The sequence below is a fragment of the Humulus lupulus genome, chromosome 2, assembly GCF_963169125.1.
Source record: "Humulus lupulus chromosome 2, drHumLupu1.1, whole genome shotgun sequence".
In the NCBI taxonomy this organism is placed as follows: Eukaryota; Viridiplantae; Streptophyta; class Magnoliopsida; order Rosales; family Cannabaceae; genus Humulus; species Humulus lupulus.
This window is the reverse complement of record NC_084794.1, coordinates 13891572-13908370: the sequence shown is the minus strand read 5'-3', so window position 1 is coordinate 13908370 and position 16799 is coordinate 13891572. Positions and strand designations below refer to the sequence as shown.

The 16799-nt window shown below is 35.5% G+C and overlaps 2 protein-coding genes across 3 annotated transcripts; both read right to left on the bottom strand.

Annotated features, from left to right (window-relative positions):
- Window positions 1–6423: 6423 nt before the first annotated feature.
- LOC133815848 (F-box protein At3g07870-like) lies at window positions 6424–8828 on the bottom strand. Its single transcript, XM_062248635.1, has 2 exons — window positions 7433–8828; window positions 6424–7009 (listed from the first exon to the last, which is right to left on the bottom strand). Exons 1-2 carry the CDS (start codon window positions 8800–8802, stop codon window positions 6871–6873), a joined length of 1509 nt encoding a protein of 502 aa, XP_062104619.1. The 5' UTR covers window positions 8803–8828; the 3' UTR covers window positions 6424–6870.
- A 2063-nt stretch (window positions 8829–10891) lies between these two features.
- LOC133817336 (F-box protein At3g07870-like) lies at window positions 10892–13838 on the bottom strand. Of its 2 annotated transcripts, XM_062249829.1 has the most exons (3): window positions 13752–13838; window positions 12282–13644; window positions 10892–11836 (listed from the first exon to the last, which is right to left on the bottom strand). In XM_062249829.1, the coding sequence occupies exons 2-3, from the start codon at window positions 13613–13615 to the stop codon at window positions 11701–11703; spliced, it is 1470 nt and encodes a 489-aa protein (XP_062105813.1). In that variant the 5' UTR covers window positions 13616–13644; window positions 13752–13838; the 3' UTR covers window positions 10892–11700. The 2 variants fall into 2 exon arrangements, with proteins under 2 accessions (XP_062105813.1, XP_062105812.1); XM_062249828.1 differs by lacking the exon at window positions 13752–13838 and having other exon boundaries at window positions 12282–13672.
- Window positions 13839–16799: the final 2961 nt, after the last annotated feature.

The window sequence follows — 16799 nt, the reverse complement described above, 5'->3', positions numbered from 1 at the left end:
CGTGTTGCTGACCTCAAATGCAAGGTCAACGCGCTTTCGAGATCGACATAAATTCGAGGCTGCTATTTCAGCTAGCCTCCTCCTCAGCTGGTGATTTCATCGAACTCAATCATCGGAGACTAATGCCCTCGAGCCTGAAACTAAGGCTCGAATAATACAAGTGTTCTTTCGAGCTTGAAACCTAAGCTCGAGCCTTTAATCTTGTGCTAGATCACTGATAGGTTAGGGATTATGCATATTCATACAAGTGTTCAACCACTGCTTGTTAGTTTCGAGCTTACACTTTACGAGCCTACATTTCAAGGCTCATTTATTCATCCTCGAAAATTGGATGTAACACTATAATTTTATATTGTATTGTGTTTAATTATGGTAAGTTAATGATGATTTTGATTTTATCTAAAAAAAAATGGTGAATTTGATTTTTTCCAAAATTAAAATGTTTATATTTATTTATATTTTAAAAGTGAATGAAAATGTAAGTTGAGAAGACTTACCTTGATATTTGGGTATACACATTAAACAACACATTTACTCATATTTTCAAAAAACTTTCAGCTTTCTATCTTTCATTTCAACCAAATACATTAAAACTAATTAGTTTATTTTAGTGATTATTTAATTCCAATTATTTAAACAATACAGAATAAGTTTATTATTTCTTATGAACAATTTAATAAAATAAATCAAATCATTTACTTTCTCACATTGTTAAAATTTTGATATGTATACTAATTTGGGTAAATCATCATGTTTATTTTATATTAATTGTATTATTATTTTCATACGATTATTAATTGTAAATAAAATATACAATTGATTTTTTTGAACACATCACAGTTGAAATATCGTTTTCTTCAAGATATCATATCAAAATAACCATTTAGTATATTTCATATTTTTTTAAACAAAAAGAAATAAACAAACAAGTTTAATTTAGGTATCAAACTTAACCAATTAGTTTATTTTATAGTGTTATATGTGCATCAAACTAATTGGTTATAAATTAAAAAAAATCAAAGGCCAAGAAGACCAAATGTGAATCAAGGCCAAGGGTTGTGTGGTCGGTGAGCTAGACAGTGAAAATGAGAGCTTGTAACTTTTAGCTAATTGATATGAAGACCAAATGTGATTCTTATTATATGAAAATGATTTGTTACATTGTTGTAATATAGAACTCACTACATCAGCATTGACATGACCAAGTCGAGCATGCCAAATAGCAGTCGGGGTCAAATTAACAGTATGGAACCTGAGAGTTTAATGAAAAGCTGGAACTAAGTGGACAATGGTGGACACAAAAGAAACTGGAGATTTGACTGAGTTGTTGTGCAAGTCTTTGACAACTTGAAGACTATTGTAACATCCCAAATTTGTTAATAAGGTTTAGTGTCTTGATTAGTGTGCCGGGAGGGTCTGATTGGATTTATAGGTGAAATTAATTGAATATATGTGTGGTTATGTAGCATACATGATTTATATGGTGATATAAATAATTATGCATGTTTATGTGTATTAAATATGCATGTGGGTCGTTTTTGTTAATAAGGGCATGTTTGTAGTTTTGACATGTTGAGGGTATAAATGTAATTATATGTGTTATGTGATTGAGACCACATTATTATGTAGATATATTTGTGATATTCGACTCGAGGCGATCCTAGTGAGCGGGTAAGCGAAAAAGTCACAACAGGGTTAAATTCTCGGTTCGAGGTGAACCTAGGAGTATTTTGGGAAACTTAGTGCGTATTCGGGGTTTATCGGGTAATGGGTAGTTATTTGGGTATGTCAGGATTAATTGAGAATTTATAGGACTACTTGAGGATTCGCGGGAAATGTGGTACAATGATGTTTTTGCCCTTAGGGGCATTAAAGAGTAAGGTTTTGATCTAGGGGCATTTTAGTCTTTTTGGTGTCAAGGGGGCACACTGAGCCTTGGGTTGCCTTAGTACTAGACCTATATCTAATCTGAAAGCTCGGCCTAAGGTCGTCGGGGTCGACATCAAGCGTGCGGAGCGCAACTCGATCTAAGAGAGACGGGGTCGACAATAAGATCTGAGAGCTCGACCTAAGAGATTCGGACCTGAACGTCACCTAAATAATCAGAAGTGTCGATTACACTTGTTTAACTTATTGATTATTAACTTGGATCATGTGCTTGTTTTAGCCGATTTTTATTGCTAAGTTTATTGTTTATATTTTGTTGCTTATTGAATCTGTTGATTTAAGTTTTCTTGTTGAGTCTTGGCTCATGGGTGCTATGTGGTGCAGGTAAGGGAAAGGGAAAGCTGGACCAGCCATGAGTTTGAGAGCTTTAGAGACGCCATGTACATTTGCAGCTGCTCAACCGCCACAGCCAAGGGATCAACAGGGACTGGAATCAAAACTTAATTTTGTTGCTTAGGTCGGCTTATGTTGTAATTACTTTTGAAGTTGTAAATGCCTTGTAAATACTTATTTTTGGGATCCCATGTATAGTCTCAAATTTTTTAATGAAAACAACTATTTCTATGATCAAAATATTTAAACCCTAATCAATTAATTATCCTTAGTTACACATTTATATCCAAATGACTTGATTAGCAAGTCCAACACTATTTAAATACACAATGTAATGGTCTTGGCTATCCAGGGCTTTACAAGTATAAAGACCATTGTCAAGAGAACCTTGATGAAGGACCCTCTTCATTTTGAGATCCTTAATGTTGTAGAAATTGGAGTAGTTTTCAACAAAGGCATGATTATCATGACAAAGTTGGGAAATAGAGAGAAGGTTAGTAGTTAATCTTGAAACATGGTAAATATTGTTTAAAGCAAAAGAATTATTTGAAACTGAAAGTAAAGAATGACCAGTAGAGTGTATTTGTAATGCCCCAAAATCCCTAATGTAGTTTAATGGTTGAATTAGTAGGCCGGGAGGGCCATAACTGTTTAATTATGCCATTAAATGATTATGTGCATGTTTATGTGAATTATATTATAATATGATGTTATATGCAAGCATGTGGGTCCACATTTGAATATTAGGGCGTTTTGATCATTTGGCCCGTTAAGGGTATATTTGTATATTTGGGTGCATATTGTGCTTTGTGAATGAGATCTCATTATTATGGAGATATATTCGAGCTATTCGGCATGAGACGGTCTTATATTATGAGTTAGCAGTTTTGTCATAACGGGGGTCTTTTATTGGGATATTGGATAATTAGAAGGTTATTTAATGATAAATTGGGAGTTATTAAGATCAGGAGGAAATTATGGGAGTTTTGACTATAATGTCCCCGAGGGTGTTTTCGGGACCCCGAGCACTAGGTTTTATTTGAGGTTACTTAAACTTGAAGTAGCTTGTCAGATAGAACGTACGTTAGAAAACCTCTCGTTCTTCCCCGTTAGTTCATTTTTACCGTTCGAAGCGTATTCGAAGAAATCTCGAGTTCTAGGAGTCGGAATCAAGCGAGGATCGAGGCATAGCGATCCTAGGAAAGATTAGAAGCTTCTTGACCGAAGGATTTGACGAGAAACAACCCAATCTAAGGTAATCTAAGTTTTAACTTTTGAGTTTTTAGAGTTTCTAAGCTTAGAATTGGATTTTGTGAACCGTTGAGTTTTTGGTTCGTTTGAGCCTTGTGATTTGATGGTTTTGGATCATTGGGAAGCTTGGAAACTTTGATTTGATGATTTGGAAGTGTTTAGGTATGATTTTGGAGGCTTTGGAATGATGAAAATCGTGTTTGGGGATGGCTCTGGGTTGGGGGTCGCGGCCCTGTTCTTGGGCGCCTCGGCCCTAGCTCGAAGAAGCAGGTGGAGTAATTTTGCCCGCGGCCCTTGGTGTTGGGCGCTGTGGCCCTTTCTCCTGGAGTGGCTGAGGGCCGCGGCCCAAGGTGCTAGGGCCGCAACCCTTGAGCAGGGTTGAGCCCGTTTGAGTGTTTTGGCCCCGGAAACATGGTTTTAGGCCTCGGGATCGTTTCTACTACCCGGATTAGTGGGGATTGATGTCCCGGAGGCTAGATCTTGGTTTGGGAACCTTTGATGTTCATTTTATTGATGGTATCCTATAATTTGTTATGATTAGGTGACCGCTAAAGGACTAAAAGTCAGATCATTCTCAAAGGTCGTTCTTTTATTCATACTCGCTCGAATCAGAGGTAAGAAAACTGCACCCTATGTATGTGACATGCATGATTGTTGTTGAGGCATGTTGGTTGATAAATGTGGGCATGGATTGCATATTAAATGCTAGTGAATATTGTTTACTTGTATATGGCACTGACTAGTCAGCGACATTGACCTAAGAGTCAGAAACGGCACAAGCGTCCTGAACGCAGGGCCGAATGAAGATTAGATCTAATCGATATCAGCGTTGAATGACTCTAAGGCATTAACGCTGGACCGACCCTAAGGTCGATGAACTTATAAGCGCTTGGCTAGTCTAAGACTAGTTACTAAGAGCCAGGGCCAAAGGCCTAGGTGACCCTTCGTCACGTGGCTAGGGAACTATGTTCCAGGGTTATGACTCTATGGTCATGAGGAAGGTTATGTTGGTGACCAGTCACCATGCACCTATCCTATTTAAGCTAGTGAAAGGTTCACTTATCTGTTAAGCCCCGGTGACCCTATCGTCACAAGGCTAAGGGGAGCTATACCCAGCTTAGTGACTTTTGCGACTGTCACTTACCTGCTTTGGACTGATAGTCTTGAATGATTATTATCATTGATGATATTATATCATGCTATATTGTGTTTTCTTGCTGGGCATTGGCTCATGGGTGCTATGTGGTGCAGATAAAGGGAAAGAAAAGCTCACCCAGCCTTGAGTGGAGAACTTAAGTGGTGATGTGTATATATGCGGCCGCTTGACCACCACGGCCAAGGAGTTCTCAGAGGAACTAGGGGGTTTACCCTATTTTTGCTACTTAGGTCGGTAGGGTTGTAAATTTGAAACAGTGGTGACCATTTTGTATTATAAATAACTTGTAAATATTTTGATGAGCTCATGAACAGTTTATATATTTAATAAAATATATCCTTTCCCTTTTATTGGTTTTCCACCTTTGCCTGTTAATAACACTTAGATGCACATTTTTAACCAAATGACTCGGGTAGCGAGTCAAATTTCTAGTTCACCGTTCACCGTAACTGTTCTAGGGTAACCAGGGCGTTACAGTATTGAAACAGAATTACCACTTCCCACTGTCACAATTTCGGAACCAGAATATGAGGTATGATTATCAAGATTGTTGGAGTTTGGGGTTAGGTGGTGAAAAGCCCCTGAGTCGAGCAGTCATGTATCATCAGCAGGAGTATTTGGCGTGGCAACCATTGCTGAGACATGTGTGTTTGAATTCAGACCCGGGGTAGTGGAGGCAAGTAAGTGGGGATCAAATCGTCTGTAACATTGAAATGCATTGTGACCTCGTCGGAGACAAAGTTGACAGGTCACTCGAGAACCCCACATTGGTGGCAGTGCGATTTGAAGAAGCTCCTCGACTTGGGAACGGAGTATTGTTGTAGTAGCCATGACCTTGTGAAGAATGATTCCAAGATTGGGAGCGCGAGGCTTGATGTTGGCGATAGGCAACATGTGCAGCAATTGGGGCTGCCTCATCAATGGAATTTTGTTGTTCGAGCCGAGTCTGATAGGCAAGAAGCAAACTCGCAACATGATTGAAAGTGGCTCCTTATGATTTGGAGGTGACAGATACCACAACAGAGTTGTAATCAGCGCTGAGGCCAGCAAGAAGATAGAGAACTTGGTCTTGTATCTGTTCAGAAATGGCAGCAAGCTGATCAATGAGGATGTAATCAATCATGGGTAGGGCTCCTTTTTTGATTGTCTGCAGTTAGAGTTGGAGTTGCATAAGTCAAGCATTGGAGGAAGACGAGTAGATCTGGCGCAAGGCTTTCCAAACAGTTGCACTAGTGGAGTGACCTACAATTTGAGCCATGATTTCTTGAGTGAGAGAGGAGAAGAGCCAATTCAAAATCAATCGTTTTTTCCATCTCCGTGTGAGGTAGTCCGGAGTGAGACCAGTGGTGCCATCAATGGTTTGCGGAGGAGGAATAGATGTGCCATCAAGAAACTTTTCAATGCCATTGGCAAAAATGACATTCTCCATTTGAGGAAGAAGTTGGTGCATATCAATTTGACAGAAAGAGCATGACTGAGAGCTTGCAAAAGAGCCACAAATTGTTGTTGTGTTGTGAGAGCTGAAAATGTCAAAGTAGAGACCTCTGTAGTGTTGGTAGGGACATTTGGGACAGTGGTAGAATCTTGGGTGTTGTTGGTCGCCATGGAAGAGGGCAAGAATGTAGATCAAGAAAGTGAAGAGGATCGATTGGCTTGATACCATGTAAACAAAAAAAGTGTTTTGAGTAAAATGCTTCAGATCCAGTAAGTGATCTGAGCTAGACTTGTCTTATTTATAGAAAATATGATACACAAAGTCAGTTACAACCAAAACATAACAGCTCAAGTGAGTTACAACTGAATACTGTTACAAACAGTTAAGAGAAGTAACTGGTAAAACAAAACAAGACTAACTATATCATCTAACACACATTTGATTTACAATTAAACTAGATAAGCACGTCTATTCGAGTTCTGAAAAAGTGACTTGTCAAAATATTTGGCATAAAACATTGCAAGTAATTTCTCATGTGAAACTACACTTACAACAAACCAGCGTCAATTACATCCAACAAAACAAGTGTTGAGATTCTAAGAAAGTACAAAATTCAAGCCATTCTGAGGGGGAAATCCACAGCATATATCTCCAAAATGACAAAAAGATAGAAGGAAAATAAAGGTATTTCCACTCTAAACATCAGCTTCTATTCACCTAGACTTTCAAGCACACTAGAAAGATTGCATCAATGCTTCCTCCACAAGTACTTAGTCCAGTAGTCTTCTTCAACTTCGTAAGAAGAGTGGTCAAGATACCCATCTAGTTCATCTTGTCCCTCCAAAAAGAGGGCTTTAGTCTCTCCTGGCAGTTTCAACTTCCCACATCTGTATCAACATTGTGAATCAAAAAATAACTTGTAGATTTGAAGTTACTTGGTAAAAAATAGAGAGAAACAAATCAACTGCATCTTTGAACAATTGGATTTTGTTGTGTAGTGATAGTGATACTCAAGGCTAGTAGTCAACCTTAACACATACATATGCATACAATGAACACTCCCCAAATTCTAATCAACTCACAAAGTTATATTAAGAGGTGTTGTTTTTCTTCAGGTCTAAAACCTTCAGTTATCTTCAGTCAAGTAGGATAGGGTAAGGTAAGTTAGGAACTTAAAAAAGTATAGATAGAACCAAAAAAAGATCACTAGTTCATATAAAGGACAACAAGAATATACAGTAATGAAAATAATCAAAGTAGAAAGGTACAAGATAGTGAAAACAAAATCTAGTAAATAAACACAGCCATACCTTGTATTGACATTAAGAATCTCAACATTACTGTTTTCTGCCACAATGTCCTTGAGGGAAATAAAGCTCGGAATGTGAACTATGACTTCGTACCTCGATTTAAGGCCACAAAGCCCAAGATATTTGTTTATGAAGCCATTTGAGTTAGAGTAGATCAATCCACTCGTATTGTTACGAAACATCAAAAGATCTCCAGAATTGAAGTAATGAATAGGTTGATATAAACCATATGGCCAATCACAGTGCATGGAAATCAATTTCTTCCAGAATTTTTTAACAGTGCTAAATCTTTTCAGTACCCAAATCTTCATGGAAAGATCAGAACCATCGCATATGCAAAGATCACCCCGTAAAACTCCCATGCTCATATTCCTCCATGTGTCCCAACATTCAGGTGGAAGATCGAGTAGCTCAAATTGCTCATTGTCGAAATTAAAAGAAATTATATAATTTCGTCCCCCATGTCTGACATATAGCCCATAGAGAACTCCCTTAAGATAGGTAGGAAATCCAAGCTTGTAAGATGACTGAGGAGCATGATCAACACTACGCCATGAATCTGTCCCAAGAGTGTGTACCACTGCAAATGAGTTGGTATAATTGAAAGAGGTATCATAATGATTCTCAGGACGTGTAACGTAAGTGTTCCTCTGATAAACTCTAATGACCTTGTATTGACCACTTTTTGGACTGAATCCCAATCCACAATCAATGCCACCGTTGAGATCTTCGTCATCACAAGTACTCGGTGGAAGGTCTACGAACTCTCCGGTTACTGGATTACAAACCGCAATGGGATCATTGCGCGACGGCTCAGACAAGCAAAGCAACCCATTGCAAGAATTCACAATCTTGTACTTATGATCCTTTGGCTTCAAATTAAGGCAACGCTTCTTGTGCTTCGAGTCAAAATCATCTTGGGTTTTTGGAACACTTTCGGCATTGCGCAGTGGGATCTTCAACTTGGCATCCAGTTCTATGTGACAATAACTGTTATCGTTCTCTTTCCACCGACACGAGCAGCAATCTAAATCGAAACCAGGACCATCTTGAACATCAGGCTCAACCAAGTACAGAGTTCTCGAAATTCGAATCGAATCCAGAGTCCGAACCAATAATTGGGGCTTCGCAAGAGCAAAGTGCAATTTAGCGAACTGAGCATTCGAGATCAGATTGCGCCATTTCTTGCATACGGATTTGCAGAAAACAATGCTCTTAGTGGGAAGAGCAAGGAGAATTTGAACAAGTATGCGGTTTGGGAGATCGATTAAGGAAGAACCCGAAATTTGAATGAACTCATCTAGCCTACTCTTCTCGGTGTCACGAGCTAGTGATATCCGTTTTCTTTTCACGACCATTGTTCTACACATCAACGATACATGTAAATATATAATAATTTATATAAATACACACACATATAATTATATATATTTATATATATAGATACATCAGATTTAGGTACACTATAAATAGATTGACAAATACATACAAAAACCAAAGAAATGGTAGAAGAGAAATTATTAAAAAAACAATAATGAATAAAATAAAAAAAAAATGCATGGTTGTGAGTAGATCATCATCATATGAGGAAATGAAAAATAGAAGCGGTTGAGAAGATTACCAGAGACTCAGAGAGGCAATAGAGAGCAGAATGGTTCGCAGAAATATAGAGAAAATGAAAAGGCGATGATGAAAATGGTTTACATAACGTTATTATTATATATGCTCTCCCCTACTTGGCGGGAAAATATAATAAAGCGGGAATTTATTTATTTATTTATATTAAAGCTGGACTTTTTAACTTGTGCCTAATAAATTTCTATTAGAGATTTTAACATTAATACTTACTTATTACTTAATAAGCGAAATTTGAAAATATATCAGACCTTTTATTTAATTAATTTTTACGATTATATTTTGAAACATTTGAAAATTATGCTTTTTACATGTGATCGGACAAAATATTTTCTAAACTTGAGAATAGTACCAATCTATCTATCCTTATTCTCACTTTTAATATAAAGTATAAACTACGATGTCCAAGTCTGGGGTCTTGACTTCTTATTTGTCGATGCAATAATAATTTGAGTATAGAACTTAGTCGTACGTGTTGAGAAGAAAAGTTGTTGTTTGTGAAAAAAGACATATTTAAGTTCTCTTGCCATTGTTTTTACCATAAAATTATAAGAAATATATATATATATATATTTGAATGTATCTTTGCGATCATTCACATGAAAGAAAGAAAAAAACATGATCAAATAGAAATATATATAGTACATTAACATATCTTTTTATTACATGTATATATATATATGATGAACTATAAAAAAGAATAATTATAATCTTTACGAGGGTGAAGGTGATGGTGATGGTGATGGTGATCAATCTTTTTTAGGTTGTCGTTTTATGGGCGTGGGATTGTGTGGGTCACGTTGTCGACAACGTTCCCCCTCCAAACAACCTCTTTGATAAGGGTTATCGGGACGTCGCCTTGTCCTGCAGTTCTCAGGATGCTTGACGCTACACCCGGGAGTTTCATCTCTTGTAATTGCTCCATACCCAATACTTCTTCCATCAATCAACTCAACATTACTACATCCAATTATGCTTATTATACAAACAACAACAATCACTCCTTTCCACACATACATTTTCTTCTTTCTCGAGTAGTTGTTTTGTTTGTATGTATTTATATATATATATATATATGTTGTTGAGTACAAATATATCTATATACATGTGTTGTTTGTTTACTAATATTAGTGGTTGTTTAAACTGAAATGATTTAGGCCTCATGTAGCATATGTAATTTGCTAGCTAGAGAAACCATATATTGTTATATTAAAAATAAGAAATAGATGGATTAAAAAAAACTCTTTTGTTTTTTTCCCCCTGTCTTTTGTCATGCAATTCTCTGACCCTCTTATTTATTTCCGTTTTTCTTTTCTTTGATATGTTTCATGTGATTTATAATATAAAATTGATGCATTATATTTTAAGAATTTATATTAAACATAATTTGTGTAAATATAGACATAATTACTAATTTAGTAAATTATGTATGTATAGAATTGCATTTATACATTTAGAAAATAGAAGTAAATTCTTCTTATATTGTAATTAATTCTTTAGCCACTAATATTGTCAAGTGAATCTACTCCACATACTTTTATATTTTGAATTGTGTGATTAAAATTAATTACAAATCATTGTGTATAAATAAAATACTATTATGCTGTAATTAACAAAAGAAGAAATTTAAAATTCTCTAAAAGACAAAAATAATAACATGGAAATTGTTTTGAAGATGGTGATTTAGATCCTTAAAAAACTACAGCAAAATCACAAAACAAGACCAAATCTGAAAACACAAACCAAAGAATAACACAAGGAACAAAAATTAACAAATAAAGAACAACGCTAAAATTTACGTGACTCGGCCAAGAATTGACATGCTTCACAACACAAGATGACACTCTTTCATCCATTATCAACAATCAAACCTTCTCACTTACTCTAATCCTTATTCTCACACGTAATTTACAAAGTCAATAGCCTACAATAACAATAAACTAATCATCCATTTCCTTGAAGCTTACACAAGAGCCATCAAATATCATTTGCCTATGATGATAAACAAAAACCCAACTTACTAATGTGCTGGAGCTGCGGCCCAACAAATGGCTTTGCAGCTCCAACAATCGGGTTTAGCTATAAAGCTTCAGGACATGGGGCCATGGTCGAGAATGAGGCCATGGCGGCCATGGTCAAGTTTGAGGCCATGGCCTCAAAATTCCCAATCGCAGCCTCAACTCGGATCAACTTTGAAGACATTTTCAGCAAGTAAATTTGTATCGAACAAGAATATTCCTACCAATTTGTTCTCTTTATAAACTTTTCAGCTCTTTCTCATTCTAAGGTATAACAGAAAATACTGGAGCTTCAACTGATCAAAAGATAAGAGCTCTAGAGAAGATTAATGTAAGCTATTGTATTAGTAAACTTGCATTGGAAAATACCAACAATATCCCAAAATGTCAGTTTGTAGAAAACAAAACGGTAAGAGTTGAATCCAAGTAGGCATGGATGGTATTATCCAAAATACAACAGAAGTTAAGGGCCATAATATATTAACTTCAAACATCAACTTCTAATTCTATCAATGTAATTATACATATTATATATGCATCTATATTTATATCTAAACTTCCAACATCTTCCACATAAAATGAAGCTTAAAATTTCATAGTCGAAATACCTCATCACTACTTCGACCAAAAGTGCTTGGTCCAATACTTTACTTCAACTTCGTTAGAAGAGCAATTAAGAGGTCCCATCTCTTTATGTTGTTCCACCAAGTAATGAGTTTTAGTCTCCCCTTGCAGTTTTAATTTCCCACATCTGAATCAGCATTGAGAGTCATAAGCCTGTTATGTATTCATGTGTCTATTCTATCCATAATTAAATAAGCACTATTACACTATTTGTGGTGCTCCCCCAATTACTTGGTCAAAATTAATAGAGAAAAATTTAATTATTGCAATTTAATAGTCTAGTGATTTTGTTATAGTCATAGTAGTACTTAAGATTATTAGTAATATACTAATCTGTATAAACACACATATATATAGTTTTATGATAATAAACACTACCTCTATTTCTCGCTAATAGTAAAACATGAAGAAAAAAAATGGAGCAAAGTAAGTGACTTGTGAACAGTAAGATAATTGGTGACTCAAAATAAAATATTGGAAGGCAAATTCTATGAAACAATGCACTAGTACCGAAATCGTAATCTAACGGCAAAGCCACAAAAACAAAATGTTATAGACATGCAGATGCATACCTTGAATTGATATTAAGTATGTCAACAGTTCCCCTAGGCCCAACCACAATGTCCTTGAGGGAAACAAAGCTCGGAGTGTGAACTATGGCCTCATATCTCGATTTAAGGCCATGAATCCCAAGATATTTGTCTCTAAAGTGTTTTTGGTCAGAGTAAATTAGCTCTTGCAAACAGTTACTGAACATTAAAAGAGCTCCATTCTTAAAGTGATTTAGAGGTTGACACAAGCCACAAGGCCAATCAGTATAAATAGTAAAGAACTGAGTCCAAGATTTGCTCACACCATCATCTTTCATCACCCAAATCTTAGTGGTTTCAACATCAGAAGTATCACACACGCAAAGCTGATCAACACCCAAAACTCCCATGCTCACATTCCTCCGTTTAGGCCTCCACTTCCACTGAGGCGGCAGAGGAACCGGCTCGAATTGCTCATTGTCGAACAAGAAGGAAACGATACAATCTGACTCCTTATTGTTGATACAAAAAGCATAGAGAGCTCCATTGATGTAGGTAGGAAATGCTAGCTTCTTAAACGAATATGGAACAGCACCAGTGACACTACGCCATGAATCTGTCCCAAGAGTGTGTACCTCTGCGACTGTTTTACCATAACTCTGCCTCACAACACGTTCAGTCACTGCTGTATATCCAGAGAAAATTCTAACCACTTTGAATTTTTTACTCTTTGGACTGAACCCTAATCCACAATCAACGAAAGTCTTGCAATCTAAATCATTACAAGTCCGAGGAAGCTTTACAAACTCGCCGGTGACGGGATTGGCCACCGCAACCGGGTCGTTGCGCGAGTGTTCAGACAAGCAAAGCAAGCCTTTGCACGAGTTCACGATGTTGTAATTGTGATCTTTCGGCTTCAATTTAAGGCGACGATTCCCCTTATTGTTGGGACCCTCGTCATTATTATTATTATTAAGCAGAACTTCGGCATTGCGTAGTGGGATTTTCAATTTGGTATTTAGTATAATGGAAGGTTTATTAGGGGTATGAGATTCGTTCTCTCGATTAAAACCAGTCCCATTTTCTTCGATATCAACCAAGAACAGAGTTCTGGAGCTTCGGGTCGAGTCACGAGTTCGGAGCAAAAATTGGGGCTTTGCTTGGGCAAAGTGCAACTTAGAGAAGTGAGGATTGGAAATCAGTGTGTTCCATTTCTTGCATACGGATTTGCAGAAAACAATGCTTTTGGTAGGCAGAGTTAGAAAAATTCCTACAAGGATGCGGCTTGGAAGGTCGCTTATGGAGAAACTTTGAATCAGTTGGGTAGGGTTAGAGTTCTCAGTGCCGAGAGCTGATGATTTCCTTGCTCTTTTCATGGCGATTCTTCTATAACAATACTACTAATCTGTGATATATATATATATATATATATATAAATTTATATACATTATAATGTGACACGAGGAAGAAAACATACACGATTTCAAATGCAAAGCAGTAGGAAAAGATTACCTTGTATTGGTAGCTTTAGTACTACTGCTCCATCCAAACGTGGAGATGAAGATGAGAAGCTGTGAATTATTTATATATATATATATATATATAAATGTGGTGCCACGTGGAAATAGAACGTTGGTGAAGCTTGTTGAACAAGCTGTTTGGCCAACTTGGAGGCCAAGTTATTATATGGCTTGGTGCCCAAGCTAAGCTGCCCTGGTTCAATTTGACTTTGTGGGTTTTGTATTTGTGAATAAGTTGATAGTGAGGAAGATGATGAATATTTGAAGAAAATAATTTTGCTTTTAATTTTTTTTTTCAGTGTTAAATTTTTGTTTGGATTTAGGAAATCTTATTTAGTTTTTATTTTATCATTTTGAATATTTTATGGTTTAATTATGTTTAGTTTTGTTATTAATTAATCAGTTACGAAACTGATTAATTAAAATTATTTTTGAGTTTTTCTTAATAATCTAATTAAATTTACTTAAACCGTTTTAGTATTTTATTTTTGTTTTTTTTATAGAGATTTTACTTATTTTAGATTATAAATAATAAATTAATATAAAATAATAATAATAATAATAATTTTGGTTCAATAGGATGTTGCGACATAGATTGTTGGTTATAGTTAATGATGGGCAGCGGCCACACTACACTAACACGATATTTGGTAAGAAAGAATGAGAGTAAGATGAATTGAGAGATTAGAAAGGAAGTAGAGTATAATGGATGGAGATGAAATAATTTTCTACTATGTTGTTTGGTATTAATTATTAAAATTAACATATTATCATTTTTTAACATAAATATGTATTAATTTTTTTAAGGACAAATATCACATTCTACTTATTTATTTATTTTATTTTTTTGATTCATCCATTTTTTTGAGGAATTGAAATTTTGTGGATTTGGAGGGAGACCTTCCTCCATCTCTCATTTTCCTTTCATCTCTCACTCTTACCAAACAAGTGATTCCACCTCTCCCTTTAGTTCTTTCCCTCCACCTATTTTCATTTACTATTATTTTCTCTCTACCAAATATAGTGTAAAATATAAGTAAAAAGGATCCAACATATTTGATTTGAAGTTATGAGTAGAACGATCTTTAAAAATTAAAAGACTTTTTTCGCCTTATATCTATAAAAAAAAATTAGAAAAATATTCTTTTTAACAAACTGTATTATCCTACAATAAGTAGTGTAAACATATTCACATTGTTAATCTTAAATAAAAATTTCAAATTTTAAATATTAAATATTATTGTTACTTATGTCGAATTTTTAGTATTTGAGTTCGACTCATCCAAAACTATAAAAATAATCTCTTAATTACAATCATTTGGTACAAATGAGCATGTTTTGAATCCAATTAAGATGATATTGATTACTTTAAGTAATTTTAAAGAAAGTTTGAAGTGAATTTGAAATTGCAACTGCAACTGCACTCAATAAATTTGACTTGCTACCTCTTTCATGACTAATGAAGTTCCTTGTAGTTCTTTAATTTGTTATTCTAGAAAATGGGTATAAAAATTTTAATGAATGACCATTTATAAGAATACATTGTAATTTTAGAAATTATATGTGTTGTCTCTAAAATTTAACTTGATGATGTGGAATTTATAATGGATGCATGGCAATTAGAAAGATCAAACGACATTAACATTGGTCAGGGCAATCGAGAATGAAAAGAATTTTTGGTTAAGCATCATCATAAAACTACAATGTTATTGGTCGTGTTAGAACTAATCCTACCCAAGCAGCTACATTCCCTTATTGAAGCATTGTTGGTTGAGTACAAAGTACTTAACATAGCACCCGACGAGCTTATTTAAAAAACAATAGTTTTAATTGTATCTTTAAATGATTATTTGTATATTTCGTGATAAGAAGGCCTAAAAAGTTATGTAAGTCCCACGACTCATCATGTAGGGTCAGTAAGTATATAAATATAAGACTTGCTTTATCATTTATTTTTCATGCACGCTTTCATACACAAAAGTTCGCTGAATCTCATTATTTTGTCAAGTTTGGGAAACTCAATTGAATTTAGTTCATCTCGGTATGAGAATCATTTAATAAAAATGTCAAATATACATAGATCATTACCAATTTTTTTGGTCGAACCATTATAAATTTTTGTGCTTTCTTTTATTATAATTCAGTTCTTAAACTAGTATTTGTTTCTCTATAAGTTATCATCATTTATTGACACTAGTACTACATGTAACGACCCAAATTAGCTAATCGGGCTTAGGGCCTTAATTAGTGTGCCTGGAGGGCAATAAGTAATTTAATATGCTAATATGTGGATTTATGTGAATATATGATATTGATGCATGTTTAATGGGGTTAGATGCACATGTGGGCCCCGTCTGGGTATTAGGGGCATAAGTGTGATAAATGTGATAAATGTTATATATATGTGATATGTCTGTGCAGCACGGTCCGAGACAGTCCTGGTGAGCGGTTAGCCAGAGAGTCACAAATGGGGTTGAGAATCCGACTCGGGGCGACTCGAGGGGTAATTTGGGTACTAGGTGCGTTATGGGGTTATCGGGATATGAAAATAAATATTTGGAGATATATTTGAGGATAGAATGTCTAGGCGGGATATTGGGGAAATTTACCATTTTGCCCTCGGGGACGTTTTGGTACCCCGAGCCTTGAGGTAACCCTTTAGACTTAAGTTAAGTAAGACAAAAAGGAGGAATTACTTAGAACTTTAGGGAAACCGACATACACATTCTTTTTTATCTGAAATAGCTTTCATCTTCATCTCTCCTTCACTCTCTAAGGCAAACTCAAAGGGAAACTTAAGGGAAACTAACTTAAAGCTAAGGGATTTCAGCTGGGGGATTTAAGGGAGCTTGAAGCTTGAAGATTGAAGCATAGGGAACTGGTTCTGAAGCTTAATTCAGCAAGGTAAGCTCTAATTATGGGGATTATGTTGAGAATTGTTGCTGGTTTGTTAGAGTATGCATGTTAGTTAAGATTGATCTATGTTGGGTATTTTAGTTGGGTTTTGGAGCAGATTTTGATGGGATTTGATGTTGTTATT